The 18,750-nt window shown below is 39.7% G+C and overlaps 1 protein-coding gene across 1 annotated transcript in view; it reads left to right on the top strand.

The window, feature by feature from the left end:
* The window catches only part of anapc1 (anaphase promoting complex subunit 1), a 53,582-nt gene that overhangs the window by 3,202 nt on the left and 31,630 nt on the right, over positions 1 to 18,750 (top strand). Inside the window, exons 8-30 of the mRNA XM_030106410.1 lie at positions 13 to 146; positions 221 to 378; positions 575 to 706; positions 1,033 to 1,251; positions 1,563 to 1,658; positions 1,790 to 1,880; positions 2,577 to 2,642; positions 2,722 to 2,856; positions 3,147 to 3,290; positions 4,096 to 4,156; positions 7,454 to 7,509; positions 7,899 to 8,030; positions 8,242 to 8,316; positions 9,186 to 9,308; positions 10,429 to 10,598; positions 12,726 to 12,817; positions 13,133 to 13,281; positions 15,125 to 15,203; positions 15,726 to 15,762; positions 16,424 to 16,491; positions 16,758 to 16,936; positions 18,287 to 18,373; positions 18,500 to 18,639. Of these exons, the coding sequence (XP_029962270.1) occupies positions 13 to 146; positions 221 to 378; positions 575 to 706; positions 1,033 to 1,251; positions 1,563 to 1,658; positions 1,790 to 1,880; positions 2,577 to 2,642; positions 2,722 to 2,856; positions 3,147 to 3,290; positions 4,096 to 4,156; positions 7,454 to 7,509; positions 7,899 to 8,030; positions 8,242 to 8,316; positions 9,186 to 9,308; positions 10,429 to 10,598; positions 12,726 to 12,817; positions 13,133 to 13,281; positions 15,125 to 15,203; positions 15,726 to 15,762; positions 16,424 to 16,491; positions 16,758 to 16,936; positions 18,287 to 18,373; positions 18,500 to 18,639 (2,623 nt within the window). The remainder of the gene's footprint in view (positions 1 to 12; positions 147 to 220; positions 379 to 574; positions 707 to 1,032; positions 1,252 to 1,562; positions 1,659 to 1,789; positions 1,881 to 2,576; positions 2,643 to 2,721; positions 2,857 to 3,146; positions 3,291 to 4,095; positions 4,157 to 7,453; positions 7,510 to 7,898; positions 8,031 to 8,241; positions 8,317 to 9,185; positions 9,309 to 10,428; positions 10,599 to 12,725; positions 12,818 to 13,132; positions 13,282 to 15,124; positions 15,204 to 15,725; positions 15,763 to 16,423; positions 16,492 to 16,757; positions 16,937 to 18,286; positions 18,374 to 18,499; positions 18,640 to 18,750) is intronic.

The following is an 18,750-nucleotide window of genomic DNA, read 5'->3' as shown; positions in this document are numbered from 1 at the left end:
GTTTGTTTGAAGGCTCTCATGTGCAGTACCTGTCAGACTGCACCATGAAAATCGTCTTCACCTGCTGCCAGCCTTCTATAGTTGTGTCATATGACACATTACAGGGAACACACGCTGTCTGGGCTCTGCGCAAAGTCACAAATGATGTGAGTGATTATACACACTCGCACGCACACACATACAGGTTTTCCGCTAACTTGGAGCTTCTGGCTGCCTTCAGGAATGTTCTACTGTCCTGCGCTGCTCAACAGAGCCTGCAGGCAGGCCGCTGGGTCTCATGTCTTCAAGCTTCCTCAGCCCTCATCTACGCAATATCTCCCGTCTTGACTCTCCTGGTGGAAACTGTGCACCTGGAATCGTTCCTGGTACTGGACCAAGGTAAAAAAGAATGACTGATGGGTTGATTCAATGCTTATTGAAGAGCTTTAGTTTTCATTCATGAAGCAAAACAAGAAATCATAGTCTGGTCATAGTTTCATCAGTTTGGTAAAAAAAAAAAGAAGCTTCAAATAAAATCATTACTTTTCAAGCTATGTATCCACAGCTGTCTGTCTCATTTGTTTTTGTCCTCCAGCTGTACTGTTGGTGGCAGCTCTCCTCTCTACCATAATGCTCTGCACAGACACCAGAGCAGGATCATGACATCCTCTCCAGGCCTTCACTCCCGAGTTCAATCTCAGAATATATCCAACATGGCTGCATTGAGGTGAGTTCACTTTAAAATTTAAGACGTTTATGCTATTTTCTTTTGCAGACTGATGGAGATGAATTCCAGCTTGAACTCACCATGTACATGTTGAAAATGATCAGTTTTTCACTGCATGAATGTGAATGTTTTTTGGTTCTTATGGTTCCATATTTTAATAAATCAAATATTGTCCTTTGGTTGACGATAGTTGACTTACACGTAATTAAAAACCACTTCATCCAATAATAGATGAAATAATTCACAATGTTACAGCCCTTCATGATACCCACATCAACAGCCAGACACTCAGGTGTGTGTTTTCTCCTGCTGTGGCTGTCTCCCAGCCGTGCCCACTCTCCAGGCATGGCGGCGCCGTCCTTCTCAGGTGCAGCTCGGTTCAACGCGTCTTTCCACAGCCCTTCTCCCAGGGGGCACCACGATGTTTTGAGCTCGCCACACAGCACTATTAATGAGACGATTCTGATGCCGGAGATGGAGCCCATCATCCCGGTCCTGTGCATGGAGCAGCTATGGAGTGAAGCGATCACAGCTGGATCCCAAAGGTACCTTGGCAGAGCTGATGTCCACTGGATCTGTACACTTTTCAGATTCACTTACAGCAACAACGAGTTCAAATATATTTTAATGGAACCTCCTTGATATTTTGTTCTGATGTTTAGTCGTGTTTCCCCTATTTTTTTTGTCAGATTTCGTTATGAAATAGATTGTAGATATAAATCATTTAATTTGATATAGATCACTTATTTTTGCTTTCATTATCAGTATTTAAGAAACTATCGCTAACATGTATATCGTGTGGACAAAACCAGCATGTTGCTGTACCTGAATCTTCATGGTTTGTTTGTATTTTCAGAGAAATGAGCAGCCAGGCATCTAAAGTGTTCCTGACTTCTGACCTCTGTGAAAATTCCTACCTCTGTTTCCTGGTGGAATCTCACCAACAGCTCAGGTCAATTCACTCTTCTTGACACATTTAGTTCAGACCAACCAGTCGTCTGCTTTTCTCTCCACATCTTTGTTTCCACCCATTTTAAGAGTTATGTCAAAATTTAATGTTCAATTGTATTTTTTTCCCCACAGATGTGTGAAGTTCATTGAGAGCAACGACACGTCTCAGCTCATTTTCCCCTCTGTTACAACCATTCCTGCCAAAGATGCCGAACCTCTGCAGGTACAATGCTCACTGAAACCTACTTACTCACATGGTAGCAAATCAGTGCTTTTAGGCATAGTCAAGATGATATGATTTGGACTTAGTGTTGAAATGAAACAGGAAGCAGAGTTATTTATTTGGCTTTTAAATGTATAATGATCGTTGGATAGTTAGGAACTTTAAAGGAAATGATCCGAAGAATATTTCCTTCTGGAAATAGATGTTTTGTTGATGCTAGAGCACAAATAAAAATGACCAAATTAGACATGATAGGAAGCAACTTTAACTAATTTAAAAATGTATTCCAATGAACACACAATACAGTGAATGCTGAGACAAATAAGCCAACGCAACAGTAGGTGGAGTATCTATCAGTTATTAACATGAAACTGAAACTTCATCTTGCAAAGGTTTCACTAAAATTGAATGATAAAAATGTTTGCTTCTCTCTGTTTCTTCTAAATTATAAATAATAAATTGATAGCAGTCATAAAATTCCAGATTAACCATCAAATTTAAGAAATTTTCGCTTCCTGCTTTGGCAAAACAATTTCGTCCTCACAGTCATTTCTTCATTTATTCCTAATCATATAAGTTATGCACACTCACTTCAAAGTGAAATGTTTTGTCTCTAAGGTGATGAAATGTCAGCAGTTTTTAATAGAAATGTTAGCAGCAGACTGTTGAACTGGTTCTGATAACCCTGCTCATCAGACTATAGATGCCATGTTGGTTCTGGAGGCCTGTGGCAGTCTGGTTCTCTACACAGGGGTCACCAGGGTAAGCGCACGGCTTGAGACACACAGTTTCTCACTCTGTAGATCCCAGTCCTAAGATTTCTGCGTTGGCGTCCCTTCAGGTCAGTAAGGTGTTCGTCCCTGGCCTCTTGTCGCCCACTTTCGGCCTGACCAACCACATCCCTCAGCTCAGCACAATAGACAACTACAGCACACCGGCGAACATGGGCAGCAGACTCCACTTCAGACTGGATGAGGTACTGCCATGTGCTGCAAGCTTGTCTATTCCATTTGCTCTGTGCGTGTGAATCAGTCACAGTCAACACTGACGCCTGATTACTTTTGTCCTTATCTATTTTAATTATCAGCTTGAACGAGGGCGTAATCTCAAACTTTCCAGTTTTCAGGTGCTTTGTGTAAATTATTAGTATAAAAGAAGTAGTTCATTTACATTTTTTTTTTAGTTCACATCTTGGCTGCTCGTTTCTTTATAATTGTCATGCTTTACTTTTCCGTCACCTGTTTTTCCCACATCCCTTTCTTTTAGGACTTCATACCTTCACCAGTGACAGGGATGAGGGATACTCCCACTAAACACCAGGAGAGCTCATTTTTGGAAGATTATTCACATCACCAAGCCACACTTTGCATCCAGTCCTTGCGGGATCCGGTGTGCAATCGGGTGACTCTGGTAGGTTTGATTGTGCTTTCAGGACATCAGACCACAACCTCCAGCATGTTTAACTGGTATCATTCAACTCCTCTTTTTCCACATTTTCTTTTGCTTTTAGGGCATAACGTAATAAAATATACTTTCCTGCAAGCTGCAAGATGATATTGATTTCTTTTTTGTTTGCACGTCTGCAGTCCAAAAACAAGCATTTGATATTAGAGTCGAAATTCAGCCCCCAATGTCCATAAAGAGGATCGATGGGAGTTATTGAAGGTTAAGGTTGCGACCTGCTGCTGTGCTTGATAAATCAGTTTATTGTGGCTTTTTTTTCTTGTATAAAACTGCAAAATCAGTGTCTGCAGGTTGCTGTTTCCCGTTTGCTTGCCGTTGAATGTCTGTCTGAGCCCTTGATGTGTCAGTCTGAACACTTAATTGTGACCAATCCAGCCGGCTGCAGCGCCGGCGACTCTTTGTGCTGCCGCATATTTATTTATTTAACCAGTCCAGCAGGAGAGAAGATGACAAAGAAGCAACACAAAATCTTTGGTCTCTAGTTTATTTTGAACACAGCTTTTTGAAATAGTTGAAATAAATTACAGCGAAGAAAAGAGTTGAATTTACTTCCCAGGTCACAATAATTTCTTTGATGCCAATGTGTAAATGTTTGCAGGGGTATTTCAGACTATGAATTATAGTGAAATTGGGCCATGCTCCTGCTCACTTTTTCCAGACAGGAGCATGAAAACTGCAGCCGATCCAGTGTGCTGATATGAAATTAAACTTCAGGGACCTGAATAACTGCACAACCTGTTTCCATCCTCAGGAACTAAACAGTGGAACAATGCTGAGGATCTCTGTCCCAGAGATTGCTACTTCAGAGCTCGGTGAGACACACACACACACACACACACACACACACACAATAGATATGTAAACATGAAAACAATACGGAGCATTAACCTATGAAGAGTTCAGTGTTTCGTCCATCATCCATTGTCGGTCTGATCCCACACCTACTGACACACACAGACTCAGACGGCTGAGTCAGAGCAGTTCGCTCTTTAAAATTAGGTTTGAGAGCCTCTTGGCGTTGTTGCTCAGTGACGTATTGAGGATGCCATAACAAGACGGACTCATAGCTTCCCACTGGTAGTATTTTGTTGCAATATTTTTTTTGTTTTGTCTCGGAGAATGATCAGAAGCCATTTTATGTTTTTACATCAAGTCGTCCTTTTCTTTTGATAATTTTTCATATCTAAAGCAGACTGCAAAAAAAGATAAACACAAGGATTTTTTTTAATTTAACCTAGAGTTTAAAGGTGCATTAAGGAGTTTGCACGTTTTATGCGAAACAGCGCCCCCTGCAGGCCTTGGGCGTAATGCAGCTTAGTGAAAAACTCGTCCCTGTAGCTCGCGTGTATGGAAGAGGGGGACTCCGTCTTCGCTCGTTTAGAAGCGGTCAAGTAAAATTTAAGTTTCTTTTACCTGGTGGAGTCTGTGCTGGAGCTGTGGCAATGCTGGAAGCCAGTCTTTTCTTACTTTCTGGAAGATCCTGCTCAGTTGTTGCTCACTAAGCATCTGGCGGAGTAATGGCGGACAAAACGAAGCCTAACCAGCCGGAGCGCGCATTACGTCATTCCTTTCAAATTCTCTTGAAAAAAATTCTGGTGCCGGACCGACACTGCAACTTTCAAGTGACAACTTAGCGCTGTTAGAGGTACTTGTAATGAATATGTCAGGGCACATTGTACACATCATTAAAAATGTGTAACATATTTATGGTGGAAAATAAGTATTTTTAAGGTTGAAAAACTCCTTAATGCACCTTTAACTTAACTTGTAGTTGAATACAAGTGAGTCTTTTTGTGTCTACTCATGGAAAGGAAAATATATGAGAACCTCGTTTATTTGACAATCTCAATTGGAAAATTAAAACACGATTTTCTTCCACAGAGGAAAAAAAAAAAAGCTTTGAAACACATCAAATGCCAGGATAGACATCTTTGCATGCTCCTCCTGGGAAATGTTGAATTTGAACCTCATTCGAAAGACCACAATATCTGTAGTGTTTTTCTTGAATTTTTACAAATAAAGGTAAATCAGCCTCTTTTTCATTATTATTCCCACCTCTCTGAGTCTTTGTCTTGAATCCACCTTTCTGCTGTTCGGGGATTGCTCATCATTAACTTGTTTAAAACGCACCTGTAGAGAAAATTATGGGAATATTGTATATTTATATTTGTTTTGATTTATTCCTTTTGTACTATGTATAATACAGTACATTATATGCTGTATCAAAGTTTGGCAACAGCATCTGCTGCACTTACATTGTAGCAGTTTTCACCTTCACATCAACAGAACAGCATTTTTCCGTCAAGGTTACTGTTATACACTCGTTTTCTAAAGTCGACATTGTAGCACAGTGTAGCTGCTTTGAAACTTTACAAAGCTACTAAAATCTCTTACAGGAAGCCACGCGGTGTGTGATTTTGTTCATTTCAGGTGAAAGATAGGCAGGCAGGATGATTTAACGTATGGACCTTTGACAATATTCTGAAAGAATCTAAAATTTCTCAATCACCGACTTGCTGCGCTCCACATTCTCACTGCTGCACATCCTCATTCTCAGTCGACTTCCTGTTTCCTCATGGTACAAGAACAACTGCTCCGTTCTTTGCTTTTATTTCCTCAAAGGTAGCCTGCCGTGGTGTACGTAATCATGCAGTTACTCATGCATATTGGATTTCATCACACCATGAGTTCATGCAGTGCATTGGATTTGTTTTATTGAGAAATTGATAGTTTTGTGGATGACACTTGCTCCAGTATCAGTCAGCAAAGTTTACTTCACTCTGCAGAGCTTTGCCTCTCCGTACTAAACATTTTGACACGAAACATCTAATTGCTGTTTTGTTTCCGTGCCAGCAAAGTTCGTTCAGCTGGTAAAATGGACAGTTTGACAGTCTTGTAAATGTATATATTTCCATGAGTCCATGTCTCAAAATAAAAACCTTGCTGATGACGAAGAACATCGGATGATTAATATGAATTATAGTGATGATGGGTTTTATTTTCTTGTCAATTAAAGTGGAGGTTAGCTGGTTCATCTTCTGCGTTGTTTCCCGCTAATGGCTTCCTCGGTCTGTTCAGTTCTTAACATCTGCTCTCACCCAGAACCTCAGTGACACTCGTTCTATCCTCAAACAGGATCTTGTAATTCCACTCGGAGCATCCGGTGGGAGTTGAAAGGGTCCCCTGTTAAAATCCCCATTCGGACAAACAGTGGAGTGAACGTGTGAATGTCTTAGATCAGTTCAAATGCTCATCGAAATAGTCCCAAAAATGGATCAGTTATATAACAAATATCAATGTGGTGCTTCCCATTTTATGGGAATGATCGCTCAAAAAATATTTGAATAGTCAAAGCACAGCTTTTGTCTATATACCGCTTTGTCCATCTTATGGGACCTGATCTCAGCTGACAATACTGAGAAGCAACAAACGCAGAACTTATTCTGAAGCCTTCAGGTTTACTGCGTCTGCCTCGATTGGCTCTCTCTGTGTCCGGGCATTGCATTGAGTCCCATTATTTAGTAATCGATCCTACAGACGAGACTTTCCTCCGCTAATGAAATGGCATTTATCCACCTCTTCTTTGACCTTTCCTACTCTGGTTGTTCAATTAAGAAAGCCCAGTGGCACTGATTAGGAATCTTATTGGTCAGAGCATTGAGATGAGACACAATGGCACTAACTACTGCAGTATAGGTGGTTACCTTTAAACTCCTTTTTTGTTTTCTGACAGTTTTATTTGATTGTATAAGTTAAAGTGAACCCAGATTTGTGCACTGAGAGCAAATAGCTAATTTGAAATCCATGTTTGTCTATATACACTTAAATAATATTTTCTAAAACTCATCCTGTCTCTCATCCACTTATTTAAGAAAAAGGATTGTTTTCCTCCCATTCTCTGAAGCGCTTTCCCCAAATTTAACATGTAGCTCAATGACGACTGAAACACAGCGATGCCAACTACTGTCAAAAACAAAAGACCTTAAGTGTTTTTGTGAATGAAGAGCTTCCTGGCTTATGTTGATGTTTCTGCTCTCTATAAATGGATTCTTAAATCTGTTTTCCCGCTGTTTCTTAGCACTTCCTTTTTTCTGTGCAATCTATTTCAGTTTCAAAGTGCCTCCAAGCGATCCGTTTCATCCTGCCCAAAGAAGCCGCCATGAAGGTTTGTGATTCGATGATTTGATTTATTTCTTAAAGAATAGGCTACACAAAAAAAAAGAAAAAAAATCTTCATGGGGTTGATGTGTGTTAACTCAGAATCACATATACTGCCATGACCTTATTTAAAGGTCAATTATCCGAGTGATTCCACATCATTTTCACATGGAGTAAAAGCTTGGCAGGCCACTTTGGAGTCTCTTGCAGGCCAGTTTTGGCCCACGTGCTTTATTTTTGACACCTCTGTTCTAGAGCAAAAGCACAGATCGGTTTAAATGACCCGCAGATCTGATGGGACAATAAGTAACACGGATTTGTTTTCCTTTACTGGAATGATTTTGATGTTGTACAGGAATTCCTTTCTTCAAACTGTGCGAAATCTGACTTTAACAGGTTTTGGTGAAGTGGTACAACATCTACAATGCTCCGGGGGGTCTCAGCGTCCACGCCGAGTGGAGCCTGTTTGTCACCTGCTTCATGACGCTGATGGGATACAACACGGAGCGTCTGACCTGGACGCAGAATGTGAATATTTATTTTTCTTTTGACGTTTCTTGTTATAATCCGCAAGTGTTCATGCCTATTTGTTTGTGAATCATTTGGACACCCTGGGGCAGACCTTTGGCTGATTTTGCCGGTGTTTTCTGTCATTAACTTGAAAAACCCCTAATTTAAACTTCAGCTCGCCATTCTTGGTTCTTGACCTTGCACCGTATTCTCCACCTTCCTCATACAGCTGCATTTTGAAGTGCCTCTCTCTCCGGTGATTGCTGCCAAGAAGGCCCGTCCATCTGATGGAGGCTCTGATGAGGTGAGTGACAAAAAAATGGAGCTGCTGTCATGTTGGGGTCACAACCAAAAAAATAGTCTTGAAGATTTTGAGGCTTAACATTGATTATTTTTGTTATCCATGCTAATCTCAAAATTATTGTCGAGATATACGAAGTAAGACTTTAAAATGCACATTGTCTAAAATGTTAAAACTCCTGGAATACATAACGTTCACTGAGCGTCAGGGGAGAATTCAATGCAGCGGTGGACAAAACAAGGCTGAGTCGAGGTTCAATGTGTATTAAATAAGTAACTATATTCTCAATCGTCTAGTTGCGTGACGTTTTCTTGACAAAGAAACTTTGAAAACTTTCTGTAAACATAAGGGAACTATTGAAGGGAACCCCCTATTCTTATATAAGCACTCCTCCCTCCTTCCTCTCACAAACATTACACTACTGCACATTTTCAAGCATTTCTACTTGTGACAGAATCATATTTTTTGCTTGAGCCCTTTAGTTTGACCTTGACCTACACTTCAATCAACCTACATATTAGTGTGTGAACCCTCAAACTGAAATCCCTCCTGATTGGAGGTGGAGGGTTCTCCAGTAATCTGTGTATGTCTGCAAAACCTGACTGGCAAATGTCAATCAGCTGGAGGCTGTGTGCGTGTGTGCGTGTGTGTCCTCATGAAATGTATGAGTCATCCTCCCTCTTTGTTGCTGCAACTACCCATCTTTATACTGCCCACATGCGGTGAAGCTTTTGTAGCCACGTCTTATACCTACACAAAAGGCAAAACACCCTCTACAATACAGAAATAGAATTCTTTTGAGTTTGCATCAGTATTGCATGCGCTCTGCGTACCTGCATTTTCACCCTTTCTGCATCCTTTTCCCTCTGTAGGACTGGGATTACCTGTTAGGGTCCCGTTATCACCACCAGACGACCTCCCAGTCCGTGTGTGGTGCCGTGAAGTCCAGCGACTCCAACAACTCAGTCTCCTCTGAAACTGAGGACATGCCCTCCGTATGTAACCCCTTCTGTTTGAATCTCTGCATTACGTGCAGTCTGCTTTTCCTGCTGTTCTCTCCATTTTTTGATTACGAATGATGCTTTCATGTTCATTTTTGTTTGCACAGTGCTTCTATTTTATATTCTTTAAGGTGCTTCTATCACCGTTGTTTATATCCTCACATGTTTTTGTTGTTGGATACTTTTACATTCTGTTATAAGTGAATGATTACCGTTTATTTTAGAGATACAGAATGTTTAAGAGAGGTGTTGTTTTGTACTGTAACATGCAGAGTGTGGTAAATGCATTAAGTTAATTTTCTGTCGTGCTCTATATCTAAGATTCTGCAAACTGCGTTACCTATGACAGCTACAAAAAGTAATTGCATTAAGGATCTGTTAGACCTTTTTTCTTTCTTTTAACAGCATTTCCTTGGCAATGAATATTTCAAATGAAGCCACATTTGGAATTAAAATGCATTTGCTGCTCATCCAACAAGTGCCATAATCTCAAAACGCGAAGAGCTCAACCCAAATACTCAGCTATCTCTGTTCATCCCACAAATGCATGGTTCTTACAGTTGTGACAGCATTTAACATCCTTATTTTGCACCCTTGCAGTTGATTCAAAGCAGAAAACTATGAAGTTTTCCTGGATGCTTTTTAGGACCCAACTTTTGCTCTGGTGTCTGTGATGGACACTTCACACTGTTTTCATTTAGGTTTACATGAAGGAGTAAAAAAGATGTGCGTTCCAGACAGGATAGAAAAACACGAGACTGCAAAAATATTGTAGGTGTAAGACAAAGTAATCTCAACTCAAACAGACTGGATTTTCAGAATTGGTGATCTCAATACAATATTAAGAATAAACATTTCTGTCAAGGTCGACAAATCTGGTTTAATAAGAGCAACAGCAAACATACTTGTATACATAACAGCATCTGAAGGATATGTTTAATGATGAATAATTCATTAAAAATGTTTCTTATGAATTAGTTGCTACCAATATTTTTTTTAACTGGACTGGACTGAATATTGGTATGTTCCTCCTGTGCAATGAGTCTGTCTTCCCTCATGAGCATGCTGTGGTTGCTGAGCCTCTCTTTTTTGTCCTGTTTTCTTTCTATCCCAGGCGTCTCCTCCTTCCAGTGCAGTGCTGAAGTTGGACAGTTCAGCTCCTCTGTTCCCCTACATTCCCTCCCTCTTCTACGTTCTCCATTTGCTCTATCAGGAGCTGCAGCTGGACGAGCTGCAGAGAGCGAGGGCCTCGTCGCTGGTCTGTCTTCTGCAGCAACTCGCCCGGTAACCACCGCCTGTGCCACTGTGGGTTTGTTGACTCTGACTAATGACCAGAACAAACAAGGGAGAGCAGGTGGAGAAACACCTGAATTCTACAAAAAGTGAATCTGAACTTACGCAACAAGGTTAACAGGATGAACTGGTTGAAAACATCCAACCAAACAAGCACAAAGTAAAAACGATGCTACCAGGACGGAAAGAGACTCCTCTCCTGTCTGGAATGGATAAGCCTGTTGTAGATCTTGTAGGCGGTGGCTTCTTGCATCCTGATTATCCGTCTCTGTGCAACTAGCAAGGCAAACATACAGCACAACCAGTACAGACAGTCTGCACTTTGTGACTGCTGCAAGAACAGTAAATAGCATTGAGTCTGCATGTTTGGAATAAAAAAAAAAACCCATTGGACACTAGCAAGTCATTACGGGACTCTATGCAGACCTTGTTACATTTCATGGAGAAATGGTTGCACACTACGCCCCAAAAAGATGGGGCTGTGATAACCATCACTGTCTAGAATCAATAAACAGATTCTCGTATGTTTTTTCCACTGACTGTACTGAGCTATCACAGTGAGAAAAAAAGGGGGGAGCTCACCTCCGAGGGTGTAATTAAGTCTCTTTGGCATTGTGTGCGGCTGAGAAATAAACTTCAACAAGCTGTCAAGTGATCGGTGACAATAGGTGGAGTGGGTGGGAGAGAGAGGCGCTCTTCACGGTAGTTGACCTGTGTTGCTCGTGTGTGGGTTGTCATTACAGCATGGCCACATTTCTAAACTCTGTTCTTTAATAACTGGTGAATTTAAAATGATGCTCGAGATTCAGATCATTTATTTACATGTAGCCGGAGTTTTACTGAAAAAACAATGTCTGTCATAAGTTCATCATGAGCCACGTCACACGTTTTACAGTTTCACAGTGTGGGATTTGGTAACTGAAATGAAAGATTTATTATTTCAGCAGTTCTTTTGTGCAGTTTCAGTAAGATCAGAATTCTGCGTTTATATATTTTACAGTTGTTTGCTACTAATTTGCATTCAGTAAACAGTTATAACAAGTAGTAGGCAGCTGAAATTGTATATGTTGTAGCTGCACATGTAGACAGGTTTTATTCTCATGTAAAACTTGATTGATTTGATGTATTTTTGAGATGATTGCATTATTTTATAACTCAATACAGCAAAAATTCCAGTATTGTCTTCTAAGTATGAAAATTTATAGAAGTTATAATTTGTTTACACTGATATTAGATTATCAGTTGAAATATAATTAGAATGGAGTGCAAAGAAAATGAAATGAAACGTTCACAGTGGGATTACTGTAAATTGCAAATACTGTAAGGAGATTTAGTGTGGAATAGAGCGAAATAGAACCTACTGGAAATATGTTATCGATTGGGATAGTGTAGAATACAATGGAAATGTAGAAAATAGATTGGAAAGAAGCAAATTATTCAATAGTGAATTTATTAGTCATTCACTGTTTTACTTTGTATATAAATTCCGGGAAATGCAACAATGAAAGAAGCATTGGAAATTGCATCATTGTTAAATTGCCAAAACATTGGCTATAATATAAAAAACAGAAATGTCAAGAGCTTGAAATGTCTGTGGCAGCTGAAGTTTAATGTAGTGTAGCTTGAATAACATAACAGTACATTCATAGCTAAGCAGACTGTATTGTTCGTACACACACACACACACACACACACACACACACACACACAGGACTGTAGATTGTATAGGCGGCAGAGCTTCATGCCAGAATGAAAAACAATTGATTATCTGATATAATGCTGGAGATGGTAGCATATCATGTTGTTAATTTGTTTTTCAGTTTCTTCAATTACTGTCCAAAGCATGTTAAATGTCACTGAAGCTATTCGAGCCGTGTTCAGATCTGTATTCATGTCCTGCAGCAGCTGAGTGTCTGGCTGTGAATGACCAGGTACAATGAAGACTCAATAATCCAGTTAGTAAAGGTTACAAACTTTCTTTTCAGTGTAAGTATAGGGGTTTTTTTTTCCCCTTCCTCTTCTTCATCGTAGTGCAGTTGCAAACCAGAAAAAGACGGCCTGATATCGCAGATATTTTCAAAATGAATTGTGACGTGGCCCCTCTGTTTTTGCTTCCAGAGACCTCCACTTGGAAGAGTATGTGGATCTGTACTGGAGAGACTACCCTTCGCTGATGAGTGGCTTCACTGAGAGCTGCTTCATAGACCAAAGTAAGACCCATTTAATAGTGTGTAATGACATCCAGCCAGGAAACAGACGAGACATGATACAGGTTAATAGAGAGGGCTGGATCATCACTGCTGTCTATGGGTTCCTCTTTATGTCTGGGTTTTTAGCAGCGACTTTCACTTTACTAACATAAAGGCTTAGGAATTAAAAAGGTATAATTTGTGATTAAATTATGTTTAAAAATGTTTTTTAATCCCCATATATAACGTTCACCACAGCTGCATTACTGATTCACCCTCTTTTGTCTGTTTTTTTTAACCTTATTTTAACCTTTAACCTTGTTTCTTATTTCTCAGCACTGATTGATGAGATGCAGCGCTCCTCCGTCCTGACCCCGGAGCCCCCCTGTGTGTTCAGCTGGCTCAGTAGCTGCCTGAGAGGGGAGGACAGGCAGCCTTTCCCGCATCTGCCCGGCATCTGTCAGAGGACCAGGCTGCTGGTTCTGGTAGGACCAAAACTTCTCCAGATTTTATTAATCAAACAGAATTTCAGAGTCAGTTCAGTTGTCTTACATGTGATTCAGTATGTGAGAACAATCTTTTTTAAATATATTTATTGAAATGTTCTTCAAACATCTTTTTTTTTTGTAATGTGTGACAAGCATGTTTCACTTGGTACAGCACATTTATTCAGTCTTGTTTAAAAAGACAACCATGGGATTTCTTCAGGGAAACCGTCTTTTTTTTAAACACATACTGTATTTCACCGAGAGATTATAGTCCGAAAACATGTTTCCCATTCTAAGCAGTTAGTTTTCATCCCTGTGTTTGTACGATATTGTTCACAGCACAGGGGAGGATTAGTTCTTATCAGTCATTCTCACCATTGTTTTGGTTTTATAAATATTCAATTGTTAGGGGAAGAGCTCGAAATAGATGTTGCCACCCAGTGTGTGTTTATGCATCCTTCAGCCAGGGCGTTGTGGTGTCCTCTTTTCTTTTTAGTGTCTTTGGCAGGACTATTCTGAGATGCTGCCTTTTTTGATTTTCATGAATGAATAATGATACACAACTATAGAAAAAGTATTTCGCATCTCCTTTTCAATCCACATTGTATTCGAGAACAGTCTGTCCCATATTCTCATACCTTGTATGATATATAAGCAAATTGGACATTTCATTTCAGTTACATTCAACAAAGATGCTTGAAATATGATTACTGTGTCCACATAATTGGTTTTTTTCCACTTGTAACTTGTCACAAGAAATGAGAATTCTGTTTTTATTTGATTTTTTTTTTATTTGAATTGAAAGTCAGTCTGTAGTGTTTTTTTTGTTGTTGAATGACCTACTTTTTTCAGTTAATGTGTTTATGATTCAGTATGTGATGAAAACAGTCTCTACATTTCTTGTCTGATTCTTTTTCTGGCCTTGAAGAGCAATTATTGCAAAGTCAGAACAGATAAATGTACGCAGGTATTTTTGTGTGCGAATGCAGTTCTGTTGGATTCAATCACAATTAGAGCGCGAAAGGCACAAATCTTGTAACCGGTTGTCGTCATTGAAGGTCAAAGACAGAAATAAAGATGAAGCAGATACTGTTCAGAATTTGACAGAATTTCTGAGATCTTGTAATAATCTTAACTAGATCCCTTAAATATTCCTGAGAACCTTTCCAAATTCAGGCAAGAGATAAATAACTTCCAGATCCCACCACTATTTAACTGAAATCTCTTTTAAATCCATCATCTGAAATATTGTAAGATATACCTTTATGACTTGAAGTCATTTTAATGATCTTTATGAAACTCAGATGCCATTGCACTTTTTTGTTTGTAGTTTTTTAAATTTTCTATAAAGTAGAGCATCACATCACAACAATTTAAAAATGCAATTGTTGACATACAGTTGTACAGTTTGCAATCTATCTTTCAGAATTGTGTCAGTCTTGTACAGGACCAGAAAAGACGTTTGACACAGCCTTTTCTTCTCTCTGTCCTTGTGACGAAAAAAGTGCAGTTTTTGAGATGCAGTCACGTTTAGAAATCAATCATCACATGCACGGAGATGTTTTTGCCTGCTGACTTTATTCTTTATTTTGGCAATCATCCATTTTCTCCTTGAAGTACCCTGATGAAGGACAGATGCTGATTCTTCTGATTCTAAATGCCTTGCCTTTTATACTTTTATCTAATCTTTACTCCAAAACATTAATGGGATTCATTCATAAGAGATGAAAGTATAATTAAAGAGTGTAACGCATAATAGTAACCTGTTTTCCGCTGATGGTTTTCACCTGGATTAGGCTCCCATTGTACAGTTGACTCTATTTCTGTTGTTTTTCCTCAGAGTTATGCTCTGTATGTCGGCGGAGATGAAAACGCTACGTCAACAGATGTGTCAAAGTACCTGGTGAAGCTCTGTGCAGGTGTGTTTGTGTTTCCTACCGAGCTCAGAGCTCATTTCACCGTACTGTATGCTGGTCTGTGTGAGTTCCTCTGTGTGTTTGGATTTATTGACAACCGGTGCTTATTACCTGTCAGCCGCGCAGTTCCCTCCTTCAGGGCCCAGTAACACACAGGGAGTGATTCAGGTTTGTGTGTCACCTGATTTTCTCTGATTGGTTGTCCTTTGGCTAAAAATCCAATACAGCTTTGAGGTGACAGCAGGTAATTCATGAGCCTCAACAAGCTGGCATCAAATTGAACATTGAATTTGTGGGCGTTATGAAAGCCTCCAGAGTGACTTTTTTTTTTTTTTCTTTTCAATCAACAATCACAGAGGCCTTCCCACAGAAACACAGTGCTCCATTCATTAGAAATGTAATTTCTGTGTCTTTTTTTTTCTAAGGAGCTGCAGCTCATGAATGATAGAAAAAATATATAAAACAGGGGACTTCTTAGCCCAGCTGCCCTGGCATTTATTTCTTTTTTAATCTCCCTCTTTTCAGGCCAGAAGCCTTCGACCAACGACATGCAGTTCAGAAGGTAATCACATAAACAACAGTTTGGTTTTTGTAGTTGGAATTGAAGCAGCTAAAATGCTGTTTGAACAGAAATTACTGGTTTGATTCTTGTGTGTTTTTCTTGCTTTCTAAATTCTTAAAAGGGTGTCAACTTTGACAAAAACATCCACTTTATACCCTTAAAGTTTAGTTGTGTCAAATGTATGTCCTGTGGGCCAAGAATGGGCCCACAATAGAGTCCATTTAGGCCCACAGGATGAAATAATTGCCACCTATGAGAAGTTATGACATGAATTGCTATGTATTTATTTCACCACAGGGGGTTTAAGTTTACATTTTTTGTTGAATCAGTTCAGATGATCAGGATTACTACACAGATGTAGAAATGTGTCTTTATAACAATAATTTCTAGAGCTTGACAAGTTATTCTGATCATAATATGAACTGGCCTGCTATATTTTTGACTTCCAACTAAGTGTGGCCAAATGTTTCATGCAATTGCAATTCCTTCATTCAAATGTTCTGAAATGATAGTTCATCAAATAATGTAATCTAATAATACTTTACTGCAATATACCGAAGCAGTTTAGATTCCTTGTTATTTATGTTACACTGTAGTTATTTACTGTTTTCTTTTTTTTCTATATATTTAAGTGTTGCTAATAATTGTGTGGTTATTGTAGAGAGACGACTGTTAAAGTGTCCAGTAATAACCTGGCTGTGCAGCTGGTGGTCTGGCTCACCTCAGAGGGTAAGAGAAGCAGGTTTTTAATCTTCTTACATGTCCGCAAAGTAAGTAGGTGTACCAAAGTATTAATGTTTGCAAGATTGTAAATGTATTACAGTGTGAATCATGGTCCTGATCAGTGTGTTTTTAAACTCGTGCAGTTTGAAAGATCCGTCCCGTTTGCTCCCATGCTTTTGTTTCAACTTCAAGGAACCTATATGCTTCTCTTGACACGAAGCTTGTTGTCAAGACTACAAAAAGCACCAATTTCTGTTTCTCGTCTTGGCCAGGATTCACTCTGAAAGACTTGGATTCGGTCCCCTTCGGCGTGGCGCTGCCCATCAGAGAGGCCATCTATCGGTGTCGGGAGCAGCCGTGTTCTGATTGGTCAGAGAAAGTCTGTCTGCTGATTGGCCGGCAGGACCTGACCAAACAAGCCCACAAGACGACCTTAGCCAAGAGTAAAACTGTGAGATAACTTCAGTTGATGCTCTTTTTAAGTCTTGGCTAATCGGGTTAGAGTACGACAGAGGTACAGGCGAGTTAAAATTGTGAGGGACGAGCTGAAAGACTGACTCGTGGTTCTCAGTGATGTTACACGTTATGTTACACTCGTACTGCATACCCTGCAGCAGAAACTGGTGCACATGCATCACAAAATACATTTGTATTGGGTGCAGATCAGGAAGTGCTCTCTAGCGCTGAGTAAGTAAGCTGTACCTTTAACAGCAGTGTTAAAATAGGGAGTGTAAATATGACCTGTCACAATTATTAAGCATGGATCAAGAGATAAATGTAGGATTGACCCCATTGACCCCCCAGACACAATGTGAAAGCTGGATTTTTTCTTCTTTAATAGACTTTTGTAATCCAGGAAGTCTCTCTAAATCTTAAGTGTTTCATTGTAACTTCAAGGCCTTGAAATCCAAATTTCAGAGAGAAGATAGAGAAATGTCTATTTATTATGTTTCAATGTCTTATCTGGTTCAGGAAGGCATTTATCGTTTTGTGGATTTCATGAGACATTAAACAGTTTCATAATAGCAAATAAAATAGCAGAGAAAGTAGATTTTCGGATGTTCTAGGTCAGACCAGCAGCCCGCTGACCACATGCAGCCCCACTCTTTTTTTTTCTTCTTGTTTGTGGCCTGATTTTCGCTCCCAAAAAGTGTAACACATTATTGACCTAGTAGGTTATCAGATGATGATAGTCATTTCATCCACATTTGTAATAATTTCATTTAAAGATATATTATTTATTTTGCCATGATGTTGTATCCTTTCATATGTGCTCGTCTGCAGCATTCCTGCTCAAGGTCAACAATTTACTTTATCGTGTTGTAATATTTTAGTTGTTACATCACATTGAGTTTGCGCTAGAAAAAGTGCCAAAGGAACATGATGCTGTCAGTATGACCATTTTTTCTCAGCAGGCTTCAAATTTGATGACCAATTTAATACTTTTGCGCATCCATACCTGCTTTGTTGCTAATTTCAGCAGGTTGTTTTGAACGTGCCTAAAATAACTCTTGACATTTTGGTTGAGATCAGCCTCCTCCCTGCAGCATAGCACATTTCTCATGAAGTATTTATGCCTTTGATGTAAATAATCAATGATACTGTCTTTGCTGAAAACATTACTGTTTGGGACATTTGGGAGCGACATCTTCTTTCAAGTTCTACAAATTTATGGACGTCCATGTTTACTGTCAGCAAAGACATTAAAATGCAGCCTCTGTTGTTTGTCATATTGATGCAATATGTTCACAAGACATCAGCTGCCATTGTGTCTGTGTGTAAATGTGTGTTGTATGTACAGTCTGTCAGTTCAGGTATCTCACTGGAGCCTCCTGCAAGCACAGAAGCTGATGAGGAGGAAGATGGGATGTCGGACATCATTCAGGAGGTATCAGGATCTCTAAACGCATCATATTTTTCTATATTTTACAAGCTGTGAGTTCATATAGTGGGGAATACCTCAACTGCACTCTGATGGTCTCCTGATTATTCGTGACTTATCTGCCCTCACCAGGTCACAGGTTTGATCTGGAGTCAAGACCTGCGGGTTCAGGAGGTCAGGAGGCTCCTGCAGAGCTCCAGGCCGGTTCGGGTCAGCGTCGTCCAGCTACCAGAAGTTTCTGATCATGAATACATAGAGGAGAAAGAAAACAAGTGGGTGCTTTTTGTTTTTTATCTTTATAGAATGCAAAGTAAGTTGTTCTCATGAGCCCCTGTCCTCCTCTGACCTCTGGAGTCACCCTGTTATTGGTTTTTCTACACTTT

The sequence above is a fragment of the Salarias fasciatus genome, chromosome 13 (assembly GCF_902148845.1).
Source record: "Salarias fasciatus chromosome 13, fSalaFa1.1, whole genome shotgun sequence".
NCBI classification, from domain to species: domain Eukaryota; kingdom Metazoa; phylum Chordata; class Actinopteri; order Blenniiformes; family Blenniidae; genus Salarias; species Salarias fasciatus.
Note: the sequence above shows the minus strand (reverse complement) of the source record. Positions and strands in the feature narration are given on the sequence as shown.